Consider the following 11,394-nt stretch of genomic DNA (forward strand, 5'->3'; position numbering starts at 1 on the left):
ATTTGTAATTCATAAAGCCTTCCTTAGTGAAGTTAAAAACACTTTTGATCTTTATAAAGCTCAGGCCCAGCTGCCTAGGAATGACACTGCCCACAGTGGGCAAAGCCTTTTCTATCGGTTAAAAGTCAAAAAAGAAAAGAAAAGAAAAAAAGGCTCCATAGACATGTCCATAGACAAACCTGATATAAATCAAATAGTATGAGAAATTTTTATTTCAATTATTTATTCAAAATAAAAACCCCAATGACACTGGCAGTAAATATACTTAACATCAAGTGGTATTGAAGGCAAACTGATGGGTTTTTCTATGGAAGGGACCAGGGTCTCAGTGTGTATCCCTCACTGGCCTGGAACTCAAGTTGTAGTCCTGACTGGTCTTGAGCTCATAGAGACACACCTGCTTCTGTCCCTAGTCCTGAGATTAAAGACATGAACTGACATGCTCAGCCATCATTTTATCTGTTATCATGTCTAAGCAGTCAGAAAGCTAGTGTAAAGATCAAAATGGGATTCCTGCTTCTCTCTTCTTTTGTAAATTCTTACTTGATAACTATTATAAGCTTGAAATTTATCTCAAGTAAAATACTTAGCATCATCATGAGACTCACTCTATGTTGGAGTACTGGTGCACATATTATTAACTTTGGGAGCCTGAGGATCTTATTTAATCCCTTAGAGAACAAAATTTTTAAAACAAAACCACTATCTTGAATATGGAAAAAGGATAAATTGGACCTGGCACATGTACTTAGAACATCTTAAGGTGGGGTAAGTGAGAGTACATTCTAAATGTATCTTAAAAGTATATCAGACAATCCCCAAGACCAGATGGGTTAAGGACAAAGAATAACTACTGTCAGCCACCCCATCGGGACCAAAATATACACCCTCATTTGTAAAGAAACCTGAGTCCTGGGCATAGGAGGAGGGGAGAGAATTTCGTGACTTTCTGAGGATGTATTCTCCATGTGACAGTTTAAGGGATTTTTTTTTTATCATCAGTAACACTTTGATATTTGATAAAGGAGAATTCAAGGTACTTGGAGGATATATATTTTATTCAGTCTGTTTTCTTTTAAATTTTAAATGCTCACAAGGATGAACTCTGTCAGGCTAAAACCTCATCATTTATGGCCAGAAATGCATGTGTGACTTCAAATGGAGTTTTAACTTGTAAAAAGGCCCTTCGCCTGCCCATTCTGCATGATATTTAAGTAGCATTTTAAAGCTATTTGTATTTTTCCACTTCACCTTTCCAACTCATTAACATGGATAAAAGTGTTTAATATAAGAACATTTCTAATGCTACGCAAAAAAATGATGACCTTTTTAAACACATTGAATTTTAAATGAATTTTCAACAACAGAATGGACTAAATATATTAACATCTAGAATCCTATAGAAATTAAAATTGAATTCAATCAAAATCCATAATGCTGTTTGCTAGTGGTACCAGGCCCCCACATTCAATGGTATGCTGAGAGAGTTTTACATTCAAAGTTACCAGCTCTTATGACTCAGCTATGACATTTGATTTTAAATAATTTTCTTGATAGGCACAATGAGCTCTTTACAGTAATTTTTGTTGATGAATTTATCCATAAAAAAAAAAGTAAGGTATTTCCTTAAGGGATCGGTGAAGCTAAAAATCTTAGGTGTGGAAAATACCTTTAGTCTTGAGGCTTTTGCCTTGCCCAAGTTCAAGTTAACTTAAGAATGATCTGAAGTCAAGCCATGTTTAGTCTGTTGAGAAACTTGTTGATTCCACTGAGAGCCTCTCTCTGCCTTATTTTTCCCCATTGACAATGCCTTGACAGTCCCTACCATACTCATCTTTGTAACCCCAGCAGATAAAGAAATTTAATGTTTTATAAATCATTTGACAAATGAATAGTTTGTGAATGAACTACCCTTTCTTTAATTTACAGATAGATTTGTATGATTTTTTTTAAATTTGGGAATCAGCACTCTCTTTGAAATGTTTTAAGTATAAACATGAGATCCACCCAGAATATATGATGATAAATATTTGCTGGCAAGAGCTCAAAATGCCCCATTCTTGTTATCAAATCCAAAGAACCCTAGAATTTGTCAAGTCTACCTTTTGTTCCCTTCTCAAAAACAAGTTTTCTTTGAGCATCAAAATCTAAGCAACAGCAAAGCCCAAGAAGCAAATAATGTCTTCCATAACCCAAAGAGGTTCAACATACAATCTGTTCTTTAAACATAATACACAGCCACTATACTTCTATGTATACATCTTACTGTACTTTATTTTCATTTTCTTAAGGTGTTCCTTAAATATTACCACGTGGAACAGTTGAATCTAATGAGAAAGGAAGCCATCGACAAGCTTGTTTTGATTCAAGCCAGTGTCAGAGCATTCTTGGGTGCGAGAAGATACCAAGAACTACAGCAGAGGAGGAAGAGTAGTGCTGCAATCATACAGTCAGGTAATCACCAGGGCGAACTTGCAATGTGAAAACCATAACTGGGTCTTTACGACCGGTCATAAATCAAATCTAGTACTTCTTATGCACAGACCTCCAATTCTCATGTGACTTGTTTTTATTCCTATGCTACTGCAAATTAGATTGTTATGCACCAATTGACACTTTTAATATTTGAGTAAATGATTTTGTTTTAAATTAAATAATTTGAGGTTTTGAGTTTCCTGTCAAGGATTAATGAAACACAATTGACCTGTCCTGCTTGATGTGGCAAACAATTGGATTAATTGTGGGTCTCAAGAATCTCATTAGGCAATAAGATTCTTCCAACTCTATTCCAAAGGTTACAATTGTCATAATTTTTTGACAACTTAATTAAATTTTATTTTGTTAAAGGGCATCCATTTCTCTGTATTAACTCATGACCATACTTAACAAATTTTTATTAAAATACATTGATAGACTTTGGGTTTTGCTATTTTTGCTTTTAAAGGTATTTATAAATTTAAATCATGCCTAGGATGACTTGCCACAGTATTTTTTTAAAAATAATTCATCAAATTGCCATAATGAAAAATACATCTTACTTTCACTCTGACATCTATTTCTGATTTTGTTTTCTTTTAGGTGCTAGCCTAGGCTCACTAAATTGATTTTTAACTCATTGTCATACACAGCCACATTCTGAAGAACATTCACATGGTAGACATGGTAGATAACTGCCAAACAACCCATGTTCTGTTCTCAGTTCCATCAGTCAGTAATGGGCCACAATTTCTTTTTTGGAATTTCAAACTGGTAATTTCTGCCTAAGACATTAAAGTTCTTTGGGATCTCGTCCTGAACTCTGAAATGCACAGAGCTTTGATTTAAAAGATTTTCATAACTCATTTGTCAGTTAATCATATCCTGATAAGAAGTGAGTCTGTTTGGTCATTCCTTCATTCAAAGTTGTAAGAATAATCTTCTGTTGTGAAAAAATGATCCAGAGTCTTGCTCTGAGAAGCTCTCCTAACGAGAATGTTACTGGATATATAGGTACTCCATGTTATCTTTCTAAAATAAAATGCAACTTTGAAAACTGAATTCCAAAATACATATGACTCCTGGGATAACTGGTGAAAATGTTCTAACTATACATGTAGATAAGTAGGGCCTTCTCTGTAAAGAACTGGACATAGCAGAAAAGGAGATAACGTCAAGTGAGCATGCTGCATTCCACGCTCTCAGTGTCTGCCATTGTAGTTCCATGGAGATTCCATTGCTATATTTTATATAAAAATAGTCTTTTTTTAAAAAGACATAAACCCATCCTTTAATAAAAAGAAAGAACTGATTTATTTGGCATCCTTACTTTTATTTTCCTCAGTGACAATGATGGTTAGAACTACTAGTTTACATTCATTTAATGTTCTTTTATTGCTTGTGACAACCAGTCCTTTGTTCCATATGGGTTTCAGCTGCAAGAAAACATCTCTTGAGAAAACACGGAAAAGAAACATCTAAGTTGAAAAGCACAGCAGGAAGGAGCATTCAGGCTAAGGATCAGGAATTTGACTACAAGAAAAACGTTGAAACCAAAAGGTACAATGATGTTCTTCCTGACACTATCTTGTCAACCAGGTGTCATAGAGCAACACAAGGTGGTTCAAGGTGGTCATAGAATAATGTTCCCAGTGTTTGTTGCTCTGTCTGTGTTACTGATACTGATATATGAAATACCAGTGGAACGCTTAGCAACCTTGTTCACTTGAAGTTCGTGGACACACTTAGGGAACAACTCTCTGCAGTTCTACTTTCAGGTCAGGGTGTCCCTTTTCAATAATTCTCTTGACATCCACAATAACATCTCCACCCTCATCTAAATGAGCCTTCCCATTTATTCCTATGGCACAGCAGCCAATGTACCACAGCTTCTAAGTAGTAATCACCACCTGCCTCTTCCTCCCCTGAACCTTTCTACGCATGATTCAAAGTGCCTATTTGAAGAACCACAAGAATTCAGTGGACTTTATGTTAGGTTGTGAGGATACAGAGATGAAAAAGACCAAAGGCCTTATCCTCAAGTGACTCAGAGCATCATGAAAAAGAATATGATCAATAAATTGCTAGTAAAGTTGACTGGCTGTATAGTAAAGCACTTACCTGGTGTGATGAAAGCCCTGAGTTCAGTCCTCAGCATTATACTTGTAACCACCCCTCCCTTCATACCATACATTCCCCCTATACCATACAGGCCGGTCTTATTTCCTTACTCAACAAACACCAATGTTGACTTGAATTGTGGAGACATCTTATATTTTCAGGTTTTGATGTGCTCAGAGACCTGTATATGTCCTCTTTGATATTGCCTGTAATGGTCCAAATGATGTAAAACTAGCCTGATAACTCTAGAGATACCCCAAGTCTGCCTCAGGAGTAGGACCTATATGACAGGAGTCAGAAAAATGTAAACATGTGGCAGATAGGAAACAGAAGAAAGATGACTACAGAAGAAATTGACTACTTTTAGAAATAATGATTGTGTGTAGATATTGCATGTATCAAAGAAATCTGCAGTTCAATTATATACCAATTTGCTTCTACCTTTCTCCTGAAAACTCCAAAGGTTTGTTTTCAGTTTACAGACACTGATAAAAAAAAAAACTATTTTATTTATTCTTCTCTCATATATTACATCCAGAAAAGTTTTCTCTCCCTCCTTCCTCCATCCACTCCTTCCCCATTTCTCTTCAGAAAAAGGCAGGTATTCCATGAATATCAACCAAGTATGGAATATCAAGTTACACTAAGACTAGGCACCTTCCCTCATATTAACTCTAGATGAAGCAACTTGGTAGGAGGAAAAGGGGTCCCAAAAGCAGGCAGAAGAATCAGAGACAGTCCCAGCACCCACTGTTAGGAGTCCCACAAGAAAATCAAGCTGCACAACCATAACATATATGTAGAGGACCTAAGTCCCACCCACACAGTCTCCCTAATGATCAGTTCAGTCTCTGTGAGTCCTTAAGAGCCTAGGTTAACTGATTGTGTGGGTTTCCTTTGATGTGCTTGATCCCTTCCACCACCTTCTGAAGGATTCCCTGAGCTCTACCATATTTGCTGACTGATCCTCTCAGAATTCTGTTATGCTCCTGATACAAGTCTGAACATGCCACCAGCTGTCTAAGAAGCATTCAGTAAAACTAGGAAAATAGACCAGATGTGGCCTGAAATCCCTGCATTTAGGATACTGAGGTAGAAGATCCTGAGTTCAACACCAGCCAAGCTTCTCAACAAGACCCTGTCACAAACAATGGAATCCCAGTCTATTTTTTAAGTCTTACTCAAATAAGAGTCAAATTGTGAGCAACTACCCTCTACAAACACTTCCCAATGCTACCCTCCCCCTGCTACTGATCACAAGAGATGGTATTAGGATGTCAGATGATGACTTTTTAACTCTGTGGTAAAATGCCCTTTTCATGGCTGTGGTGTTCTTATGTCAGTTTTATACTGTTGGAAAAAGAAGGAAGAAAACGACATGCAGAAGACCTTGATTCCCAGTCTTCAAATCTTCAAATGGCAGAGCATCATTGTGTACTACACAATCATGAGTGGACAGACAGCACTGACTAAATTTTAATTTTGCAAGATATTTCCTGTGGTCAGTAAGTTGGCACTCAGTACACACCAACATTGTTTCCAAATCTAGGTGTATTTTCTGCATTTTTTGTCATTAAGGTTATATTCTGAAAGGATTAAATTCCTAGAATTTTTGACACTTGTCCATTCTTTGAAGGTTTCCTAGATATATACAATGTATTTTGATCATATCAAACCCCATTCCTCTCCAGTGCCTCGCAGAACACCTCACCTCTTACCACATCCCCTCACAACTTTATGTCCTCTCATAGCTCACTTACTCCAATCTATGCTATTGTGGACATGGATGTAGGAAAATCTACTAGAGTATGTGCAACCTAACAGGAATCACTTCCCTGAAGAAAACTGACTCTCTTCACCTTTAATGCCAATGCCCCTCAGCCAGGAGTGGAGCTTGGTGAACCTCTCTTCACCTACTCTGAATCTTTTTGACTGACTTGATCATGTGTAGAATGTTCATATCTCATCAAATAGAAATATAGTTCTTCCCATTATAGCCTGTTTCTCATTCCAAGTTGACACTGGTTTTCTTATTAAAATAGTCATCCCAGGCATCAGTACAGAGAACGTTTTGTGAGGTTCTTTATTAATGAGATTTAATTTGTTCTTATTTTGAGTTTTCCTTCATTCTTTTGCCTTACTTACAATACAGTATTTCACACAGCTGTTAACAAAAGTAATATGCTCTAGTTTAGCACTATCTTACGTCCAGTTCCATGTTTGCACAGGGAATCTTTTGTGAAGAAACAGACAGAAAACACAGTTCCTAGTAATGAATCCAACATTTCAAGTCCAAACAACAAAGAGAGCCCATCTGCTATGAAGACAGCTCCCTTCGGAGCAGAGTCAAAAGCCACCAATGTTGAGAGTAACAACAGAAGATACCATACTCAGAAGAAAATGAGCAATGTGTATGCAGAAGGGCAAAATCAAGGGCTATATATTATTGGAGATACTTGGGCAGAAGTAAGCCCTACGCAGAAGTATGTGCAAGACCTGGAAGCAAGCAGAGAGATGAGGGAAGAGGAGAAGGAAGACGCTGTGATCCAGAGTTCCTATCAGTGGTACACAGAGGGGAGCAGCTTTGAAGAATCAAAAGCAACATGTCTAGAGGGACGGGAGACATGGGAAAAGCCAAGCTGCCCAGGACTGTGGCTGACTGAGGAGGTTTACCTGAGAAAAACTTTGAATCCTAGTCATAGCCAAAAGTCAGTCTATCAAAATGAGGATGTCAAAGAAAAAGAAAAGAAAACATCTGTGGTTACCCAGAATGCACCACTGTGCAGCCTAGAAAGAGACTATCACTTGCATGGGTTCCTTAGAGAAAAAGACACTGGACCAGTGGATCAGGCCCAGGAGGAAGACAAGGCTGCGGTGATCATTCAGAGCAAATATCGGAGTTCCAAGCAAAAGCAACAGCTGGGAAAGGACAGGCTGTCACCTCCTTTTAAGAATCAAAAGACCCTTTCATCACCCACAGAAGTAGCAAAAAACACTCACAATCTTTATTCCTGTTTGACAAAGCAAGAGGGGACCCATCATATCAAGATGATGGATGAGAGAGACTCAAAAATGGCTTCAAAAAAAGAAGCGTGTGATTTGGCAATGTTTTCAAGACAGGTATGTAAATAAATTTATTCACTGATAAAGTCTCCTCAAACTACCAAATAATTGTTTCAACAAATAAGAGATAACTGGGGGATTGTTGTACCTGCATTTATCAGACATTTTTAATAAACTATATTAATGACTCTGCTATTTAAGTAGCCATGTACTTTTATGCCCATACATTTTGATAAGAATTAATAATAAAATTATGGTAGAGCCACCTGTAGTAAGATCCCAGGTGCTGGTTTATATCACTGAGGCCACTGGATAGTAGAATGTTTCATGTATCCATTAGATCTTTCGTTATCAGTAAAAATGTGGGGTTTTTTAGACATTTCAAAAAACTGAAAGCATAGGTTTCCTCCCTCCCCCAAATTTTACTTTGTATGGCATAATTATCTGTTAAAATCTGATAGGTGGCTTAGCAGGCCCTGTATTTGATGAACATAAAAGTCTCACGACAATAAGCAATTCTAGAGCGCTGACAAGAATTTCCAGGAGACATCCCAGGAGCAGCAAAGAGCTATTCCTGCCCTCTCTTTCTATGTTTCTGACCTCAAGAAAATGTCTTTCTGTATCAGCACTTTTACTTCATCCTGTATGAAGTGACAGGTGTTAACTAGATGACTTCCAATTAAATAAAATTCCAGGAGAGCCAGTAGTCTGTAACTGAAGAAATTCTGTAGTGGGGTGGTTTAAAGGAGGATATCTAATATCCTTGGTCTCTAATCTAAGTTTTGTTCCCTCTGAGAGCTGCATCCTGAGAGAGCATTACACCTGTCCTGAGGTCAGGCCCAAGCATCTCTAGACTTCAGCTGGCAATGGAGATCTGTGATTGATTAGTTCCCCTAATCCCTTCCTCTTCTAGTTTTAAGCAGCTGGAAAAGCAAGTTTTACCATGCATGCAATCTTTCTTTTCTTTGTTGCACAAATTTTCTCACCAAAGATCAAGTCAGGTATTAGAAACTCAGAGCTGATCTGCAGCTAAGACAGATGAAGAGATATAGAAGTACTGGCTAGTGCAAACCTAAAGTCAGAAAATCATGAACCCTTCACTCATCCAGGTTATAAGGGATGGAAGACAGAGTAACTGTGTGGAGCATGGAAATGAGGGATCGAGGCAAGGGAGGAAGAAGACCAAGCCTTGAAGTCAGCCAAGAAGACAGAAGAGGAAGAAAGGCTTAATGTACCCAAACGCCAGTAGGGACCTTAGAAATAGACCACCACAGCAATAAGTGCCAATTCCAATCTTAGGAGTCCCAGGAAGACAGGTGAATAGATATGAAACATAGCATCAAGGGTTTGTAACTTTTGAGAGAAAAAAAATGAGTGAAATGTGGTATAAAGTCAGGATTTATTAGACCTGGATATCTGGATGTATTAGTCCAGATACCTCCTGGAGAAGAACCTGAGTCCTAGGGAGTCTAGTAAAGAACTGTGCATTGTGTCTGACCATAGAGCCCTGAAATTCTTTGATTTAATCTGATATATGGTCTCTTTTTTTAGATATCAAAGTTATCTGAAGAGTATTTCATTCTGCAGAAAAACTTGAATGAAATTATTTTGGCCCAGCAACTGAAGCCATTTTACCTGGGTATCTATCGCCATAAACCAATCAACAGACATGCTTCTACTCACCAATGCCTCTCAGGTAAAGGTCAGCAATGGTAGAGCCACCCAAAAAAGAAGGAAATGCCAAACTCTTTGTTTCTTAGACTTGTGTTCTGTGACTTGAGGTGATGGTCTGCCTTACAGGAGAGCTGAAGACTTTCTTTCATTCTATATCTTACAAGCAGACACATAATTTCCAGAATGTTCTACCCACCCCTGCTGTCTCTAATACCACTCTCCAGGGTGTTTTCTCTTCATTATTTTTCCCTTTTACACAATTTAACCTTAATGTGACCTATGACACCATCAGAGAGCAAGAGGGAGCTCAGAACTATGATGTCAGATTAATTATGAAAAGCAAACATGAAATATCCCTATTTCAAGATCACATCTAGAAGAGCGTGGAGCCTGTGAACCTCTGTTCAGAGACACAAAACTGTAAGGGTTATGTTTTCTTTTATTTTTCATGCTGTTTATTGACTGTTTGTGGTACTATGATGTTTAAGAATATGTTCATACAAATAAATACATGTTGCTTGCTGAGCTTCATTTCCTCTGTAACTCTGCCCTCCCCTTTCTCATCTGTCCCCCTTCTAGCTAACTCCCTTTGTTCTCCTAGACAGTTTCTTTTCTCCTTTCATGTCATATATACACACAAAATTTCATATACTGCAAAAACTTTAGGGGCCACAAATAAGACAAAGCACATAAATGTGTCTTTCTGTGGCTGGCTTAATTCACTTAACATGACTATTTCCACCCACATTCATTTTCCTGGAAACACTACGACTTCATTTTTAGGGATGAAAACAATTCCATTGTGTATGTATGATATACTCTCTGTGTCCACATCTCTATGGTTGGGCACCTCACTTGGTTTCATAACTTAGCTGTTATGAATAGCACTGGGACAACATTGGCATGAAGTTATCTCCATGATATGGTGACTTCGGGTCCTTTGGGTAAGCAGCTAGGAATGGTTTAGCTAGGTCATATCATAGGTCTATTTTCAGTTTTAGGAGAAACTTCCACAGTGATTTCCACAGTAGGCTGCCCTGGTTTACATTCCCATTAGTGGTATATAAGGGCTCCCTCAATTCCACATCCTCAGCAGCCACAGTCCACCCCACTGGGATTATCTGACTCCAGTTATCTAGGGATGTGCAAAGGCCTTAGTGTCTTATATGTCTCTGAAGGATCAAGTAGAGCTCATAGTTTCCAGTCAAGACACTCATGACCCCTACTGGCCTCTACAACCTCCACAATAGGAACAGCATGTGTTCCAAGCAGGATCAGAAAACCAGAAATCTGAAGTATTACCTCATTCACCCATGTTCCAGGAAGTCTTTTCTCTGTGGCTTATCACATCCTGGGGCAGAGGTAGGGGTGGGGCAGAGGTGGGAAGGCTGCTACTAAAAGGCTCAGGAGCCCTACTCACCCCTCCTGGCCCTTAGAAGAATCTTCAGGATTCTCCCTTCACTTTCAAGACCTTTGCTCTCTTGACAGATACCTGACTCCATATTTGTAACATGTAGCTCTCAGAAAAGCTAGGAAGAGTCATATGACCTTGGTCAGCTTCTTTTGACTTCTTTGCCAAATTTCCTGAATAAAAAAACAAATCAAGGGTATCCATCCCCACATTCAGACACCAAAAACCCAGCCGCTATTGCTGATACCAAGAAGTGCTTGCTGACAGGAGCCTGATACAGCTTTCTCCTGGGGGGGCTCTGCCAGAGCCTGACCAATACAGATGCAGATGCTCACAGCCAACCAGACTGAGCACAAGGACCCCAATAGAGGAGTTAGGGGAAGGACTAAAGGAGCTGAAGGGGCCTTATCTGACATCAATGGAAGGCCCTTGGTCCTGTGAAGGCTCCAGCCCAAGTGTAGGGGAATTCTAGGGCAGGGAGGCAGGAGTGGGTGGGTGGGTAGATGAGTGGGAGAGCACCCTCATAGAAGCAGGGTAAGGGGGGAAGCAGGTATCTTTGTTCATCGATATAATTAATTCTCTTTTTACTTGAAGTCCTAGCCAGAGCAATTAGGCAACAAAAGGAGATCAAAGGGATACGAATTGGAAAG

At 38.8% G+C, this 11,394-nt stretch overlaps 1 protein-coding gene across 1 annotated transcript in view; it reads left to right on the forward strand.

The window, feature by feature from the left end:
• The window catches only part of Myo3a (myosin IIIA), a 216,471-nt gene that overhangs the window by 174,526 nt on the left and 30,551 nt on the right, over window positions 1-11,394 (forward strand). Inside the window, exons 27-30 of the mRNA XM_031369160.1 lie at window positions 2,292-2,454; window positions 3,912-4,035; window positions 6,825-7,716; window positions 9,211-9,355. Of these exons, the coding sequence (XP_031225020.1) occupies window positions 2,292-2,454; window positions 3,912-4,035; window positions 6,825-7,716; window positions 9,211-9,355 (1,324 nt within the window). The remainder of the gene's footprint in view (window positions 1-2,291; window positions 2,455-3,911; window positions 4,036-6,824; window positions 7,717-9,210; window positions 9,356-11,394) is intronic.

The sequence above is a fragment of the Mastomys coucha genome, unplaced genomic scaffold (genome assembly GCF_008632895.1).
Source record: "Mastomys coucha isolate ucsf_1 unplaced genomic scaffold, UCSF_Mcou_1 pScaffold15, whole genome shotgun sequence".
In the NCBI taxonomy this organism is placed as follows: domain Eukaryota; kingdom Metazoa; phylum Chordata; class Mammalia; order Rodentia; family Muridae; genus Mastomys; species Mastomys coucha.